Source organism: Myotis daubentonii, chromosome 1, assembly GCF_963259705.1.
Source record: "Myotis daubentonii chromosome 1, mMyoDau2.1, whole genome shotgun sequence".
In the NCBI taxonomy this organism is placed as follows: Eukaryota; Metazoa; Chordata; class Mammalia; order Chiroptera; family Vespertilionidae; genus Myotis; species Myotis daubentonii.
In genome coordinates this window covers 226384529-226403832 of record NC_081840.1, presented here as the reverse complement: position 1 = coordinate 226403832, position 19304 = coordinate 226384529, and the positions used below count along the sequence as shown (strand labels likewise).

Sequence of the window (19304 nt, the reverse complement as noted above, 5' to 3'; positions counted from 1 at the left end):
AAAACATTAATAATGGCTATAAAAGTTTTAAAAATAAGAAAAGCATGGCAAAAAAAAAAAAAAGTAAAAAATGCCCCACCGGTGTGGCTCAGTGGATGAGCGTCGACCTATGAACCAGGAGGTCACAGTTTAATTCTTGGGCAGGGCACATGCCTGGGTTGCCCTCTTGACCCCCAGTGGGGGGCATGCAGAAGGCAGCCAATCAATGATTCTCATTGTTGAGTTCCTCTCTCTCCCTCTCTCTTCCTCTCTAAAATCAATAAAAATATTTTTTTTAAAAAAAAAAAAGGTAAAAAATGTCCTAGGCCCTGGCCAGGTAGGTCCGTTGGTTAGAGTGTCATCCTGATATGCAAGGTTGTGGGTTCAATCCCAGGTCAGGGCACATACAAGAATCAACCAATGAAAGCATAAATAAGTGGAACAACAAATCCATGTTTCTCTTTCACTCCCCTAGCCCCCACAGCATTCCCCTCTCTCTCAACTCAATTAAGGAAAAAAAAATGTCCTCATGTGAGTTAAGAAAAGTAATATCTTAAAACGACATGCAGGAATTCTGCATATATTCTCAGTGACCTATTAGAAAATCTTTCAGATTTAAACACCAACTAAGGTAAAGCCCAGGTGCAGGATCCAGACTGAAACCAAGTCACATATATAAAAGTACTTTATTTTATATGTAGAGTCAATCCAGCATAATGGTTAAAGTGCTGACTCTGGAGCAGCGATTCTCAACCTGTGGGTTGAGAACAATGAAAATACATCCTGCATATCAGATATTTACATTACGATTCATAACAGTAGCAAAATTACAGTTATGAAATAGCAAAGAAAATAATTTTATGGTTGGGGGTCACCACAACATGAGGAACTATATTAAAGGGTCGCGGCATTAGGAAGGTTGAGAACCACTGCTGGAGCCAGATTGCTTAAGTATGAATCCATCTCTGTCAGCAAAAGCCATCAAATTGCTCTGTGCCTCGGTTTCTTCATCTGTAAAATAAGGCTAATAATATTAACTACCACATAGGGTTCTTGTGAAATTTAATAATATATTTAAAGAACACAGACTGTAATATATGTAAGCCTTACTTGGGCTTTTCTGTTATTTCTATAGTTAGTTCAAAACTATTATTGAAACTACCCAAGTTAGTTTTTCTCCACTTGAAAATAACTTTTAAAACTGACACTAAAGTCAGTAAATTTAGCACTTAAAAAAATAACCAGTACATAAACGATTTAACTTTTATAAAATTGTTTATGAGTTGTTTTTTTAATTTTGTTTGCCTCTGTAAAGTTATTCAAGCATATAGGCTTGATTGAGAAAAAAAATAACCCATACACTAATAACATCTGGGACATATTGAGGCCTATGCTGTGCTAAATATTATACAAAGTACTTTTAGGTATTATCTTAAAACAATCATAGAAAGTTATATTTCCCATTGTATAAGTGAAAAACCTGAGGCTCGGAGAAAATAACTTAACCCAAACCAGACAGGTAGTAGACAACAAAACAGAGATAAGTCTCTATTATTCTAAAATCTATGTTCTTTCCACAAGATACAATGTTAGTCCCAATCATAAAGCTATCTTTTCAGATCCAATAGTTAAAAAGAATGCCAGCTCTAAAGCAAAAGTTCTCCCTAGGGAATTGACTTTGCCTCCCAGGAGCTACCAGGCAAAGTCCAGAGACATTTCTGGATTGTCACCACTGCAGAAGTGATACTGACCTCTAGTGGGTAAAAGTCTGGGATAGGGCTAAACATCCTACAGGACAGCCCCCACAACAAAGAATCATCTGGCCCAAAACGTCAATAATGCTACATTTGAGAAATGCTGCTTTAAAGTAGTGTTTTTTAAATGTTTAATTATTATCCTTAGTATGAAATACACTGCAATCTACACACACACACATCACAAACATTTCAAAAAATTTCAGCAAACAGTATTTCCCTAACCTGTGATGTACTCTAATATTTACTTTTCCATTTCATGTTTTAATGCTGTTTCTGACCCACAAAATTGACTTAATGACTCACAAACGGGTCATAGGATACATTTTGAAAAACAATGTTCTATAGTAGGCTATAAAAGTTCCTAAGTAACCTATAAACTTGTATACTCTGATGCCTAGCAAATTCAATAAAGAACCCATGTAGAACACAATACACATAAATAAACAAATAGTAACAACCAGTAACATGGTATCTCCCTTATTTTAAAAATTGAGAACTGACTCTGTCTCAGGCACTCTGCAACCTAAAAATCTTAGAGCCTGGCTTCAAATTGATTTGAAAAGTGTGTCACTTAAATACTAGATAATAAGTTCAAAAAGAGATATGAAAATAACAACAAAACCCAAACATTATTATTACCCCAAATTAGGTTTTACTTTTTGTCTACTCAGCCATACAATGCTTACTTTTAGTCAAGGGAGATTTACATGTAATGAAGAAACCCAACTATCTCTGGTCAAACTAACTCTACAAATAGAAAAAAATACTGGTTCACCAGGAAAATGTTTTGCATAAAACCATACAGCTCACAATAAACAGCAGAATCAGTAAGGTAATGCAAAAAAACATGGGCTTCAGAAGGGAGAAAAATCCTAAGATTAAAATCCAGGCTCCCCTAATTACTAGTTGAGTGAGTTGGGCAAGTTACTTAACCACTAAGTCCATTTCTTCATCTTTAAATGAGGGATAATACTTGTCTCACAGAGCTCTTGTGAGGATTTAAAGAAATAACATAAGCATGTAGTAAGAACTCACTGAATACCCTCTTCCTTCCTCTCCTAGCTCTTAATTCAACATTCTCTCAATAAACCCATCTTCTCAATGCCAGTCAATAAGTTTTTACAAGTATGCAAAGAAATAGAAAAACAAGGAAAACTAAAGGAATTCTTCATAAAGCTATACTAGTATTCATTTAATTTTAAAAAATAATCTGTTCAAATTATTCTGAGCTTACTTCCTCCTTAGTTGCTTTGGTCATAAATTGTCCTTTCTTTAAAAAATGATAAAGTAAATGACACTTTTAATATTCATACCAGAAAAACTTGGGCACTCCATAAAGCCTCCACTTGAATTTTTTACAACTGGCTTATGCGTAAGCCTGGGAATCTCTGTTCCATGCATATCCTAAACTACCACCTACTTTGTTCTCAGAAACCAGTCTGAAGAGACTCTAAGACCAGTCCCAACACTTTAATGTACAGCTGACCATATACCTCTTGGCTCCCTCTATTCTGCATTTGGATTTCCATCCTACCATAAAGGTTTGAGTGTAAATTCCTTAAGAATTAGGACCTCATCTCACATCGCCAACACAAGTTACTATACAGCCAACTGACAGAAGAAACTCAATGCTCACTGGTAGAATTAATGTTGTTAAATTCTGAGGATTAGAGGAAAGACTGAAGAATTGGAATAAACTGGAAAAAGAATGTCAGTCGATGCAAATGTTCACTAAAATTATCCCAATTAGGAAGGTCAGTAAATTTGCAAAAAGATTTCACAAAAAAACTGTTGCCAAAAATATTTTCCAGGAACTACTCTGATTTCACACACAGAAAATTAAACTAGGACTCGTGATCCTGACTTGGGTTCTCATTTGGATCTATCACTAGATGCTTATGTACACTTGATCTAGCTAACCTAGGCCTACAAGTCCAACCTAGCTGCTTCTTTATAATTACTGGGCAGAGTCAACATTAAGAATAAAGTGAAAGCCCAAGCTGGTTTGGCTCAGTGGATAGAGCATCAGCCTGTGGTCTGAAGGGTCCCAGGTTCGATTCCGGTCAGCGGCACATGCCCGGGTTGCAGGCTCAGTCCTCAGTAGGGGATGTGCGAGAGGCAGCCAATCGATGATTCTCTCTCATCATTGATGTTTCAATCTCTCTCTCCCTCTCCTCTCCTCTCCTCAATCAATAAAAATATATTAAAAAAAAAAAGAATACAGTGAAATAACATGCTTTGTATCTTTTTAGTTTGAGTATAAAAACTAGTTCTCATTTTGTAAAGTTTTAATGTAGGCTGTTTGGGTTGGATATCCCTGGTCTATGAAACCAAAAGATGGTGAAGGCAAAACTTGGGTTTGCAAATGAGTAAAAACAAATAGTCTATTCAGCCATTATAAAAAACTTTTATTTTTCCAAGATAGTTCCCCAAAAACATCCTAGGAGAGTTCCATTAACTATTAGCATCAAGAAGAAATCCGGATGTAGAATTCTTATGTAGTCACCCCTCCTCTCTCCCCAAATCACCTTGGTCTCTGATCCATAGGTCAGAAAATTGTACTATTAATCTTCTTGATGACTATATACAGCAATCTCATTAACTACCTGTAATTAGTTTGGAATTGGTGATGATTTTCACTTATGCTATATCAAATTGAAAATGCTTCCACCCTAGCCAGTTTGGCTCAGTAGATAGAGCACTGGCCTGCAGACTGAAGGGTCGCAGGTTTGATTCCAGTAAAGAGCACATACCTATGTGTCGCAGGCTTGATCCCTGGCCCCCGGCGTGTGCAGGAGGCAACCAATCTATGTGTCTCTCTCACATTGATGTCTCTCTCTGTGTCTCCCTCTCCCTTCCACTCTCTCTAAAAATCAATGGAAATAATATGCTTGGGTCAGGATTAACAAAAAAGAAAAAGCTTTTTAGTTATTGCAAGAGGAACATTTAATTAAAAAGAATCTTATTTGACTCAAATGTTGTTTTTAGAAATGGCTCTATAATTTTCAAATTTGTTCTAGTGTTCTCAATCACCAGGTAATGACACACAAAACTAGTGATTAACTTTTTAAAATTTTAAAATAAGGCTGGTTAGTCTAGTATATAATTAAATAAATTTGGGATTCCTAATTATTTTAGTAGAGTAGCAAGCATTTAGAAATCCAATGAAGGCCATAAACATTGAGGGAAATGTACACATGCACAAAAATTTTCATCGCCATTTCTGGTGATCCCTGGACTACATCTCCCCAAATCTAAAATGGACAAGACTTCAGAATCCACAAGTCCTCACTAACTTTTCCTTTTTGATTTTGAGAAAGTAACAAACCTCCCCATTTTTTTTCCTTTGTTGCAATTAAAGGATACTGTCAGAGAAGCTAAAAACACTAAGTAAGCTAACTCAAAAAAATCAGGGGTTTGTTACTCAGCTTACCTAACGACTGGCTAACCCATTCTTGATGCTTCTCCTGGATAAGCAGCAGTTCTCACCCTTGGCTGCACGCTGGGCTCACCTAGCTTAACATTATACAATCACGTGCCCCTTAAGGGCTGGGCTACATTCTGAGAACTTCGTCGTTAAGCGGTTTCATTGTTGTGGGAACACCAAGCTAGATACCATCTAAGTGTAGCCTACTGGACACCGAGGCTACATGGTATGTAGCCTATTATCGCTCCTGGGCTACAAACCTGCACAGCATGTTACTGTACAAAACCGAAAATTAAATCAAGCACAAGAGAAAATAATGCAGTCAAGAGCTGTGCCATGACATGACATACGGCAAACTTTCTTTACAAGCAGAAAAAGTACACTGGAGAGAGAGAGAGAGAGAGAAAAAAAAAAAAAAAACACCAAACAATAAAAAGTACAGTATAATAAATACAGAAACCAGCAACGGAGTCGCCTGTTATCATCAAGTACTATGTCCTGCGCGGAATTCCACGCGCCATACTTTCACTCAACTGGCCGGGCACCACCACCAACGCGTGAGTCATGTGCTGGGGACACAGGCTGCAACGTCACGGGGCCACAGGAATCTTTCAGTTACATTATCATCGTACGGGACCCAGGTGGCATGTGCGGTTCCTCCTGCTAGTACACGGAAGTCATTCCGTGCACATGACTGAACCTGGATCCTGATTTTACTGGTTTAGGCATCAGAATTTTTTAGCAGCTTTTGGGGTGGTCCTCACAAGCAACCAAGGTTGACAAGCACTGTCCCAGAATACCTTGGTGTTCATACCTATATCTGAATCAGGTGTTTTTTGGTTTGTTTGGTTTTTTTTTAATTTTCAAAATGAAGGGAAGGGAAGGATGGTTGCGGGCGCCCTTGAAGTGGTTGGTTTGAGCGTGGCCTAGCCAGGAACACGCTGGCATCCTCCAACCGCTTCACGGGGCTGCGAGGACTCCTCTCCTAACGGGGTTCTGCTTCATGCTGTGCAACTTCTGAACATTCGTAAGAGTTGATTTCTGTGCTTAAACAATCGTTGAAATGGTTTGTTTGTCTTTTAATTTGGTTCATTTCTAGGTGAAACGTAACTGCCCCCACGTTTTCAGGATATCCACATGGACTTTGCCCAATGTAAATTGACAAAAACCAAAACCGAGGATTCTTAGTATTGTTTTAAAATCATTAGCAAAAGGCCCTGAACCACCTGGACAAAAGTGCTCGCTCAGCTTGTGCTCACCCCATTAAGAGTCCAAAACCCAACTTTTTCCGAGGCCCCTTACACCCGAGCCCACGCCAAGAATTCCAACACCTACAAGGCGTAAGACCTCGGGGCAATAAAAAGTTGCAACGAGAAAATAACCACCGACCAAGAGGGGAAGGCTCGCTCGTTCCTAAGCCGAGAAACCTGGGTTTTCTCCCCCATCCAACCAGTGAGAAGCTGGGGCTTAGCTGAACCGGGGTGCTTGGAGAAGCGCCCCCCGGAGCCAGGAAGCAAGCGTGAGGCTCGGGAGATGGGTGGGTGGGTGTTTGCAAAGGGACCGGGGAGCCCCCAAACCGGCCGCGGGCATTGCGGGGCAGTGGATGGGAGGCGGGGCAGCGGCGGAAGCGGCCTACCCCCCGGGCGGCTGGGAAGCCCACCGCAGGCGGCCGCCCCGAGTCCCCGGAGGTCGGTGCCCCGCGCTCTCCGGGCGCAGGAGCCGGAGGCAGGCGCGGCCGCGGGAAGCCGCCCCCGGCCGGGAGGACCCTGCCGCCAGCCCCGAGGGCACGTCCCAGGCGGCGGGGTGGGCGGGGGCGCGGGCCCCCGGGGAAGGTGCGGGGCGGCGAGCGCGGCGCTGACAGCTACGCAGGCGGCGAGCGGCGATCGGGGCGGCGCGGCCCGTGGGGGCGGCGGGCGCGACGCAGGCCAGGCCGCCAGGGACCGGCCCGCTCCTCCCCGCCGCCCGCGCCGCCCGGAGCAAGAGGCCCCGCACGCACGCCGTTACCTTGTCGCAGTACAGCCCCACCAGCTGCTTCATCCGCCAGTGCGGGGCGGTGAACACGTCCACCTCTTCGGGGAAGGGCGCCATCGCCGCTGCCTCAGCCTCCGCCTCAGCAGCCGCGGCCGCCGCCTCTCCATAGACTCCCTCGCCGCGGGGCAGAGGCGGCGCGCCCCCCTGCGCATGCGCCCGCCCCGTCGGCGCGCGCACCCGGGCAGCCCGGCCGGTGGCGCGCGGGCCGCCGCCATGCGGTGCCCCCCTCCCCGCCCACGTGACCCGGCGCCTGGCGCAGCCTGAGCTCCCACCTCCCTCCTCCACTCTGTGCGTTCCTTACCCTCTTCGCGTGTCGCGCAGAGGAACCCAGGCTTATTCTTGTTTGTTATGCAACGTAAAACGCATTATCTGTGGAGACGAGACGGGGTGTCGTTCCAGGGGCGCTCTCGCGCATCTCTGACCCATAGGCCCACCAGACCTTGAGGCCAAGGCAGCCATGCACAATGGTCGCCGCAAGACAGGGAGCGCTGCCTGCCCGCCTGGGCCCTGATGCCCGTGTGCCAGGGCGACTGTGCTGTGCGTGGCCCAGCCCTCCTGTGTGCCAGGGCGACTGTGCTGTGCGTGGCCGAGCCCTCCTGTGTGCCAGGGCGACTGTGCTGTGCGTGGCCCAGCCCTCCTGTGTGCCAGGGTGACTGTGCTGTGCGTGGCCCAGCCCTCCTGTGTGCCAGGGTGACTGTGCTGTGCGTGGCCCTGCCCTCCTGTGTGCCAGGGCGACTGTGCTGTGTGTGGCCCAGCCCTCCTGAGCCGCCCTTTGCCTCCTGCCATTCCCCTTTGTGCGTCTCCACCAGCCAGGGCTGACCTCCCAGCGGCTGGTCACAGACCCCAGTGACCCCAGCAGGCAGCCCTGGGCAGGCGCCTGGGTCTGGGGGCTGGGCAGGGATCAAGATGCTCGCTGGGCATCTCCTACCATCTCCTCTGGGGCAGGAGGGAGGGACGGGCCTTGGAATTCTGGAGGCTCCAAGAAGGGAAATTTCAGGGCATCTAGGAGCTGGGAAGGTGCCTGGAGCACTGGAATGGCTGGTCAGGGATGTCAGAGAGGCCTGGGCGGTGGGGGACCCGTGAGGAGTCACAGAAGAGTAGTGCGGTTGAGAACCTTGAGGCATGTCCACTTTAAACAGCAGCCCAGAAAGAAAGGAGCCTTAAGGAGATCACTGTTGTCAACCTACGAAACATTCAGATCTGTGAAGAAGTTCTGTGAGTTTATTTGAGTCAAACTGTGGACAAATGCTGGAAAGCAGAATATCAACAGATTGAGATAATGCTGGAGGCTGCCAGGCTTGCACCTGTTTTATGCAGTGCGATCAAAAGAGGAGATGGAAGTGGGTTACAGGAAACCCACTGGCCGTAGATTAGGGAGGTGGAAGAAAGCAAAGCCGGAAACCTCTGGGATTGGATAAAAAGTGAAATGATAGGCACATACTTCTTTTACTCGGGTGGGTGCAGGGTACTTAACAGTCAACAATTAACAATGAGGGGATTTGTGGTCTCTGCAAGAGTAGTGCCTGTGCTTTGAGGGGTCCGGAGAAAACGGAAATTACTTTCACATTCCAAAAATACGCTAGTGTAGATGCAAAATGACAATAGGCTCAGTTAAGGTAAAGATTGACCTTTGTCAGAGAAGATACCGGCCTAGGACATAACTACCCACTATAAACTGCTTTTAGTTTTAAAAAGTTTTCATTTCAGACCATCCTTTGGGTTTACTTTAGGTCTCTGAGTTTGCAAGCCTGCCATGCAGCCTTCCCTGAGCTAGTCAGGTTAGCATATGGTCCATTCTCACCCCCATTGCCAAAAGAAACATTTATGTCTGTCTCCCACAGGTCACCTGGTCCCTACCCCAACCCTCCAGACCAGGGAGCCCAGTTTATGGGCACCATTTCTTACCTGAAAAGGGGACCTGGCCCAGACAAGGTCTGCCTAGTGCTATTGGTAGTGTGTGGGCTCTTGACTTTCTGCAGGAAAATTTCACAACACAAGTCCTGGTGATGTTGAGAGGAAGTTTATTAAAGCTGGGGACAGTGAAACAAGGAAGGGTGTAGGATAGAAGAAGCCACAGGAGAGCGACTAGTGAGGCTGCTTTGTCTAGAAATGTTACAGCAAAGAAATGAGCAGAGGAGGGGCTGCTTTAGCTCCCTGGGAAGTCAGAGAAAAGGAACTTTGGGGGCAGGTTTAGGGGGTTAGCTAGGGACCAGCTGCCACTGCCCATTGCTCTCCTGGTTGCAAGTCTCATGGGGTCCCTTAAAGTTTAAGAGATGCCGCTTGGGGTGGGGGGAGGGAAGGGGAAGCATAAGGACACATATGTAATGCCTTAATCAATAAAGAAAATTTTTTAAAAAAAGAGAGATGCATGCTTGTGGGAGAAGATGAGGGGGGAGGGGAAAGGTTCGAGCCCTTTGTCTTGAGGGCTTTTATCTCTCTTTTGCAGGGGAGTGGGAATCCTAGGGGAGGTCTCAAGAGGGTTTCAGCAGAATATTCATCAGTTTTCCTGATGCGCCTTTAAGGGTTGTGGTCTCTACTGATTGGTCAGCGTCATTGCAGCTAGTCCTGGCATGGTCCACCTGGTTTTGCTGCTTTTCTGGGCCTGGAGCTGAAATATAACTGAGGCCTAGATGTTATCTCTAGGGACGTGACCTTCTGTATCTGGCTGTAAATTGTTCGGACAGTGTGTTCAGCTGTCTGTTTCCCCATTTTACTTGCCAAGGAATTTTTCTAGCTTCTTACTATCCTGCCTCACATTTACCCTGATCAACTCTCCACTGGTTGGCTGGAGGACCAATGTACACACATACACACACACACAAAGTGTGTGTGGGGGCGGTGGGGGGGGGGAACAGGAAAGGCTGAGAACCTGGGAAGGGTTATGTTACTTGCTTAATGGTGAGTAAAGAGTGAAAAAATAAAATGGAGTCACTATATTCAAGTGTGACTCCATGTGTTCGGTTGACAATGACCATAAACTTGAGGAGGGCAAGAACCAGACATGTTCTGTTCACCTCTTATATGCCTATTACCCATCACAGTTCCATGACACCATTGGCAGGAGTTCTCAACCTTCTGGCCCTTTAAATACAGTTCCTCATGTTGTGACCCAACCATAAAATTATTTTCATTGCTACTTCATAACTGTAATGTTGCTACTGTTATGAATAGTCATGTAAATATCTGATATGCAGGATGGTCTTAGGCGACCCCTGTGAAAGGGTCATTCGACCGCCGAAGGGGTCGCGACCCACAGGTTGAGAATTGCTGCCATAGGGGTTTGATAAATATTCTGGTTTTGCCAGATACTACTTGTATGACCTTCGGTAAGCTACATGACTTCTCTGAGCCTCAGGTTCCTCATGCATAAAATAATTGCTATGGACTAACTCTAAAGAGGGCCCTCACCATGCTGGCATCCTGATCTTGGACTTTAAACATCCAGAACTATAAGAAATAAATTTCAGTTGTTTATGAGCTCCCCAGTCTATAATATTTTTATATAGCAGTCTGAGCTGACTAAGACAAATACTTACCTTATAGGATTGTTGTGAGGATGAAGAGAGTGCATATATTTGAACTGCTTATACTAGTACCTGGGACATAGTAAGTACTGTCTGTCAGCTCTCATTATTTACTTTTACTTTATTTTATTGATTTTTAGAGAAAGAGGAAGGGAGAGAGAGATGTCAATTTCAGAGCAAGACATTGTCAGCTGCCTCCTGTACTCTCCCTACCTGAGATTGAGCCTGCAACCCAGGCATGTGCCCTGACCAGGAATCAAACCAGCAACCTTTCAGTACATGGGATGATGCCCAACCAACTGAGCCACACTGGCCAGGGCCAACTAACTTTTAATACACCGTGTTTTATTTCCCAATGCCTGTCTGTGTCTGTGCTGTTTGTCTGTGTATCCCCTAGAACCAGGCACATGAAATAGGCATTGAACAACCAAAAAATCCATGAACAGTTTCATTGTAACCCAGAATTTGAAGTTGTGTAGTCAGCTAAACAATAAAAACAGCCACTTTGGACTCTGGCCATTTCAGGGAATTAGTATAAGATGACAAAATGAAAAAATAATACTAAAGTAATTAATGATAAGTCCTGTGGGTCATTCTTCCCTTTGAAAGAAGCTGTTAACATCACTTCCATATGCTGAGTAATGTAGCAATTAATAACCTGATATATCCAGACAAATGATTGATTTACATTAAACTTTAGCCCCAGAAAGAAGACATTGATCAATTTAGCATTGTTATTGTAGGTTATTGCAACTACAGCAGATCAGGAACTCTTATTGAGGCCAAGGTTGTTGGTTTAATCACCTCCCTAGGATTCCTTCTGGTATAGGACAGCGAAGAAATTCTAACTGACCACCTAGCTCCTGGCCAAGGAGACTGGGTAAACATATAAACGGGGCAGTGAAAATCTGCACTGTATAGTGAGTGCTTGGAGGACATGTGGTTTCTTCTTTCTCATTCTCTCTGAAAAACTGCATGCTACCAGGAAAACAAAAGATGCCAAATCATTCCCTTGTGACCTAAAAATATGACACTGGTTCACTTCTTTAGTGTTTTTGAATCCTAGCTTGAGGGCAGTGGAAAGGGTACTGGTCAGGGAAAGTCAACTCCAAGACATTTAACTCTTGTTTATTTGAGTGTGTGACTCAGCACTTTCCCCAACAGGGGGTTAGTTGTGAAAACAAGCAATGAAAGAATGTTGCTATTGTAAAACAGCTGGAATTCCATTCCTAACTCCTACCAGAGTTAATCCTCCCAGTCAGTCAAAAGAGCCAATCAACAACTGTTACAGCATTAACAAGAAAGCTTTGAGTAGGGATGATGGCATTATTAAAAAAAACATAGGCACTGAGTTAAAATGAAATGCCAGATGCTACTTTTTTTTTCCATTTCCCTTTAAGTTACTTTATATGCAAATGAACCTAGAATCTGAAATATGTAGTTTGCCTGCAGTTTGCCCCAAATCCTTACCCTTTTTTTTTTCACTGAAATAGTGAAAATATAATAAAACCTTTCACAACATGAACAAAAATATTGGAAACAACTTTTTGGGAACAAATCAAGAGGATACCAGATATTAGATAAATAAATTATAGCAATTGTAGCACATTCATTCAATGACAAATAGGCTTGTTAAAAAGCCCAAGATATTCCCTAACCGGTTTGGTTCAGCGGATTGAGCATCGGCCTGTGGACTCAAGGGTCCCAGGTTTGATTCAGGTCAAGGGCATGTACCTTGGTTGTGGGCACATACCCAGTAGGAAATGTGCAGGAGGCAGCTGATCAATGTTTCTCTCTCATTGATGTTTCTAACTCTCTATCCCTCTCCCTTACTCTCTGTGAAAAATCAATAAAATATATTTTTTTAAAAAGCCTAAGATAAATCTATGATCCCTGTGAAACCAATATTCACTAAGTTAAAAAAAAAACAATGTAGAGAATATTATTATTCTTTCATTTGTGTTTTTAAAAAATAGATACATTTCTAGAATAACAGCAGAAACTTGTGAGCAGGGTTCTAGGATGTAAAGCAGTTAAATGTCTTTTAAATATGTGCCCTTTGGTACAGTTTTAGTATTTTGCTATGTTCACTTCATGCTCTTACAGTTATAAAAATAAATTGATAAGAAGAAAGCATTATTTAAAAAATTTGGTCAATAATTTCTAAATCTTTAAAAATGCTATTAAAGAAAAACGTTTGATTATATATAATCAGTAGGAACAGTGTTAATTGCAGGTAGAACCATTTTATATTTATCCCCAAATTTTATTCTAAGCTGTATTGTGCATCTGCTTTGCCTCTGGCTTTTCTGTTTACAGTGCCGTTCGGTCCACATCCACCTCCTCCTTGGGCCCGGGAGCATCTTGAGGGTAGGTACAGTGTTTTTAATCACATCGGGGAAATGGGTACGATAGAATGTAAACTGAACAAAGTGGGATCAAAATTGTTCCTACAGTATAATCCACGTTTACGAAAATGCATAAGACTAGAAATGAAGTCTTAACAAGTCTCCTTTGGGTGATATTTTTCTCTTCTTTCCAATGTTTTAAATGAGCATATTTTACTTTTAATGTCAGAAATGCAGAAATGAATACATTACAAACAATCTCATGACAACCATATTCGATAAATACATCTAAAAGAGGTTAAAAAGAAGTATATCAAAATGTTGACAATGGCTATCCTTGGTGGTGAGACTGTGGCTGATTTGGGGACAGGGAGAGCTACATTTTTCCCAAATTTTTAACAAAAATTTTCCCAAAATTCTGTAGTTGAAAAACAAAATAATTTTTTTTAAGATTTCAGTGTTCTGCCCAGCCGGTGTAGTTCAGTGGCTGAGCGTTGACCTATGAACCAGGAGGTTACGGTTCAATTCCCAATCAAGGCTGGATCCCTGGTAGGGGGTGGTGCAGGAGGCAGCCCATCAATGTTTCTCTCTCGCCATTAATGTTTCTATCTCTCCCCCTCTCTATTCCTCTTTGAAATCAATAAAAATATATTATTTTTTAAAAAAGAAAGATTCTAACCCTAGCTGGTTTGGCTCAGTGGATAGAGCGTTGGCCTGTGGACCAAAGGGTCCTGGGTCTGATTCAGGTCAAAGGCTTGTATTTAGGTCGCAGGCTCCTCCCAGGCCCAGGCCCTGGTCAGGGCTCGTGCGGAGGCAACCAATCAATGTGTTTCTCTCACATTGATATTTCTCTCTGTCTTTCCCCCTCTCTTCCACTCTCTCTAAAAATCAATGGGAAAAAAATCCTCAGGTGAGGATTTAAAAAAAAAAAAAGGTCCTAATTAAAAAAAAAAAGATTTCAGTTTTATTGACATTAACCACCATAAGATCTATAACACAGGTACTCTCTCCAGTCCTGTGGAGGCCATTCTACCTCACAGGCATCTAAAGAGAGTCCTAGGATGCTTCTTGTACCTGTGCCTAGAGGCCTTTGCCTTTGTCTCCTGCCACATGGCCCCATCCTGCTGGCATGGCACTTTCTCAGCTTGTCACTAGGAGGCCATTCCAGCAAGTTCTAGCTGAGTTCTGTTCCTGAGACCACCACGCTCCTGGGGCACTTCCTACGTGACACAGACAGGACCCTTCATCATGGCCGGGCCTCCCTCGCCTGCCAAGGTTGCCACCAGCTCTTTTAAAAGTCCACATAGTGGCTAGAAAGTTGGGGGAGGGGTATCTATCACATTGGGCATTTCCCGGCTCAGTGTCCCCCTGTATTCACAATGAGTCTCAGTGCCCCTTCCTAGAATTCAAGGTTGCATTTTTGGAGCACATGCTTCCCATTTGTGACTAACAGGATAGGTCATCAGATTGGAGTGCAGGTGCTACTTACTGTGCCTGTTCGCAAGGTGTGAAGCTCTTGCCCCTACAGGTGGCTCATTGATGCCTCACACAGGAAAAGAAGAAATGCTCGGACACATGCAATGGCAGAGGATAACGGAAGAGCCAAGGCAAGGAAGAGGCATAAAAGAAAAAGGAACAGATAGGACAGAAATAAAAAGATGAGGAAAAACAGAGTGGGGAGAGGAAAAAAGGAAAGAAAAAGGATACAGGTGGAAGTAGAGAGAAGAACATAATAATTATAATGTTTTAAAGGTCTTGCCATGCACCAGGCACTATAAATGCTTTATGTGGAGTAAGCCTCACAATTACTATATGTGGAAGGTTCTACTTTTCTCACTTGGCTAAAAGGGAAATGATGTTTGGACAGAGTTATTGATTTGTCCAAGGTCTAGAGCTAGTTAATGGAAAATCAGGGAGATAAAATCTGTCTTTCTCAGCCTAGAACAGGTACTGAACCCTACACTGAAAAACGATTCTGTGTCATTAATTTTTATCCACAAACTATATACCTAATATGTGCTACTAACTGTTGAGCTGCAGCCAAAGGTGACTGGGAAGAATATAGGTCACACCACAAGCTACATTAGTGTCCAAATACATAGTCCCATTCCTTAGATTACCTTTTGAAGAGAAGTAGTTTAGATAATGCTACGACCATAGTTTACTTCATTACAAATATGGAGTTATAATGTGCCAAGTGCTTCATAATGTTTCTGTGCAAAAATTCCAAACAGAAGAGAGCCTTTTACTTCCTAAACATGCCAGTGTGTCACTTATCTTATTTTTAATAAATATTGCCAAGTCCGTACCAACTTCTGACTTCCCATCAAAGACTCTATTATGGGCTGACTTGCATGGAACGAGATGGTACAATGTCGGTGTATGTGGCCTGAGGGGAAGGTGGCTATTCCCAAGGCAACTTGCCTGAGCTGTTCACACCATGTATCAAGGAAAACTATCACAAGTTGGAACAGAAATAAGCGATAAGCTTCCTGTAAAGTGTCGGCTTGCATTCACTGCAGTGATGAAATCTGGCAGGTGGTTGCTTAATTCCTGCCTACTGAAAGGGAAAAGCAGTGTTCAGGGAAGTATCAGCTCTGTTTCCTTCCTCCCAACCCCTGACATTAAACAAACAAAACAAAAAAAGCACCCTCAGAAACTCAAAACACAGTACAAAACACATCCCTGATTCCATAAGGTTACTCCCAGAAAATTTTAAAATTCTGAGAGCTTCGTAGGCAGAAAGAAATAGGAGTGTCTTGCACACCTTTGATTCCCATTAATTGACCAACAGCATTTTTGGGAGGGAACAGGAGCGGGGACAGCCTGGTTACAGAAAACATTGACCTGAGTTCTAATTCTACCTCCGCCACTACCACCTACCCAAGGGGCCATGGGCAAATCTCTTGCAAATTCTGGAGTTTGTTTCCTCACTTGTGCAGTAGGTGAGGTCAGGGGGCCTTTCAGAGGGATAATACATGTTAATTAATCTACAACACATATAAACAGGACGGTCCCAGGCAAGAGCTTAGCTATTATGGGACATCAGTCACCAACCATCTAGATAAGGCCATCAAGGGGTACTTGCCCTTCAACCAACCATTATTTTCTTTGTGTGACTATTTAACTGTGATTCGATCCACTCACTCTTCCTCAAATGTCTCTACCATGGTGATTATTTGGATACTACAGGTCATTTCCCTCATGTGCAAGATTGTATTAAAACATTGGCATATGCTTCTAATGGAACTGCTTGAAAAGTATTCTGTAACAGTAGAGAGGCAGTAAAGGAAAGTGGTTGAAGTGTTGACCTGGCTTACTCATCTATAAAATGAGTCAGTGAGTGTCTACCTCACAGGATGTCCTGAGAATTACATGTTTTGTGGAACACAGTGGAGCCTGGCATAGGAAGCTCTTAAGTAGTAGCTTTCACATTTTCACTGTGAAATGAGGAGATTGGGCAAGATTCTCTCTCTGGTCTCCTCTGGTTCTCAGTTTCTGGAACCTACACACAGCTCCGTAAAAACTGGTTTGTTGGTTGTTTTTTTGTTTGTTTTGTGTGTGTGTGTGTGTGTGTGTGTGTGTGTGTTAGGTTAATTCTACACCTTAACTGGAGAAGGGAGGGTCTCGGAGTTAGATTTGGCTGTTATGTGACAGAAAACACAAAATGTCACTGGCTAAAAGGAGAAGGTTGTTGTTTTTTCCTTCTTCTTCTCATGACATTATGTATCTAGTGTTGCATAACAAATTACCCCAAAACATAGTGTCTTAAAGCGTTCACTGTTTCACAGTTCCTGGGGACCAGGAATTCTGGAGTGTCTTAGCTGAGTCTGTCTAGCTCAGGTACAGCCCATTGAAGGGAAAAGTTAGCCGTCTAGCCCATTGAGGGGAAAAGTTAGTCATGTTGATCTAGTCTGCAGGATGAGCAGTGAATGAGATGGTTGTGAAATATGTACCGAATGGAAACGTCCAATTGGAGTTTAGGGTCGGTTGAAAAAAAAGAAGTGTTATTATTCATAGGGAATTACATACTTACACATGTTTAATCTTGCCAGTCTCTAACGGAACATTCCTAAGAAATGCTATGCCTCCTTTTACATGCAGCAAAATACTTCTGTGATCATCCTCTGAATTGAAGGGTGGATTATGCATTGATGATAGCCTTCAATGACTGCAGCTCGGAGACTAACGACATGCATTACCTCACAACATTGTGAAGCAGGTGCTGTCAACCCGGTTTCACAGATGAATGAACCAAAGCTCCAAGAAGCTCACGCAGGATTTGAAGTCGGATATCTTGTTTTCACTGCCCTGCAATGCTCTCTCCCTCCTGTATGTCTATCTCACTTGACTTTCCACTAAACACCTGTCCTACCAGGGAGCCTTGCTAGGAGCTCCATCAATGCAAAGGGCTGCAGAGTGGGAAACAGGATGCGGGCAAACAGGAGGCAGGGGATACACTACTTCAAGGGTCTTAGCTAAGTGCTTCTCTCAGCTACATTAATGATAGATCAGAAACAATCATCAAGAAGCAATAAACTATGGCCTGACAATGGAAATGCAGTGACTTCAACCAGAGAGTGCAGAGGCCCAGGGTACCTGAACTAGCCCCCTCCCTTACAGTGTTCTTCAAAACTGGTCCTCAGGGAAGCCGAGAAAGGTCACATCAGGTCCTTTGGAAGATAAGCTGCTTTCTGAGACTCACCCTTGGAAATTTCATTACTCACCCTTCACTTGGGGCAAGTTCTCATGGTTCATATGTAACTAATATTTGACAAATTCTATCCTGGTTACTAACTTGGTAAGTTGATTGTAGAATTCATGAAACTCATCATTTATAAAACACAATGATGCAATACACTAAATGTAATACAGCTAAATTTGGAAGCTAGATTACTGTAGAAAGCGTATAGACTTTGGAAATAAACAGACCTGTACTAAAATCTCTCTCTGCTGCTTAGTAATTATGCTACTATGGGGAAGTTTTTGAACATCTCTGAGCCTTGGTTTCCACTGCTGTAAAATATTGATTATGATACCTTGATGGGTTTTTGTGAAGACTGAAGATAAAATATATATAATGTCTGGCACACAGTAGCCATTCAATAAGTGATAGTATTTTTATTATTAAATATCAAGCACTAGAAAATAGGGTACCATATCTTACAGATATGGTATTAAGAGATATTAGGGGACACAGGTTTCAAAGCACTTCATTATCTGAGTTCAAATTCCAGCTGGCCTACTTTCTCACTTTCCACCAGCAGAGTAAATCAGAACTTTGTTCACCTTCTAGGTAGGAATGAAGCCTTTGTCAGTATTGTTAGGCCAAAAACCTGTTCACTATTAGGCTAAAGAAACTGTGAAATGGAAATAGTACTACCTATCTGGCAGTGTTATATGAAGGTTAAATGAGATGGTACAGGGAAGGAGTTTATGACAGTGCCTGGAAGGTGATCAAAGTGCTTTTAAAAAGAATCTGCCCGTTTCTATTATTATTTAGCAAACTCTGTGTGACTACCATGTATCAGAAATTCCAGATTCAGTGTTTCTAAAAGTCAATTCACTATTTTCTCAGCCCACTGAGTTTGCCAAGGCTGTATCCTCACCTGATTTTTATCACTGTCCATCGAGTTACCCTCGACGGAACAATGATAGCAAACAAACTTGAGTACAAGACACTTCTAAGCACTTTTTGGTACTAAGTTATATCTATTCACAGAAAAACTGTATGAAGTGTAGATATGATCATCATCCCTACTTTACAGATGAAAAAAATACTAAGAAGGAGAAGATAGGCTATCCCGTGAATAACAGAACCAAGATTCCAATCTAGGCAGTCCACCCCCAGAGTCTATATCTTCCAGTGGACACGATATTGCCTCTAGAGATCTTGGAGTTATTTTAAAAGCTTTTGCTCTCCATCACTTCAATATTTAATAAGATACACAGTCCTCTTAAGTATTTCTAGTTCAACCCCTCTTCGCTGCTCATGCCATTGTCGACCCAGTTTAGGCCCTACTTGACTCCTGCTTGATTTTAACTTCTCCTTCAATCCTCTACCAGACTAAATAGTCAGACATGTTCCTAAAACATAGATCTGATAAATGACTCTCCTTTAGTTACAAACATTTAATGGGCCCTGGTCAGTTTGGCTCAGTGGATAGAGCATCGGCCTGTGCACTGAAGGGTCCCGGGTTTGATTCCAGGTCAAGGGCATGTATTTCAATTGCAGGCC

General features: G+C 43.0%; 1 protein-coding gene across 4 annotated transcripts in view; it reads right to left on the bottom strand.

The window, feature by feature from the left end:
* FBXL5 (F-box and leucine rich repeat protein 5) overlaps positions 1–7371 on the bottom strand; it is a 35928-nt gene extending 28557 nt beyond the window's left edge. Inside the window, exons 1-2 of one of the 4 annotated variants that reach the window (XM_059675175.1) lie at positions 7168–7306; positions 5618–6204 (exon numbers count right to left, since the gene is read on the bottom strand). Coding sequence is in view for 3 of the 4 variants with exons in the window: in XM_059675189.1 (XP_059531172.1) it covers positions 7168–7251 (84 nt within the window). In the remaining variant the exon portion in view is untranslated. Of the gene's footprint in view, positions 1–5617; positions 6205–7167 lie in introns of all 4 variants that reach the window. The other 3 variants (XM_059675189.1, XM_059675198.1, XM_059675181.1) reach the window with 3 other exon arrangements.
* Positions 7372–19304: the final 11933 nt, after the last annotated feature.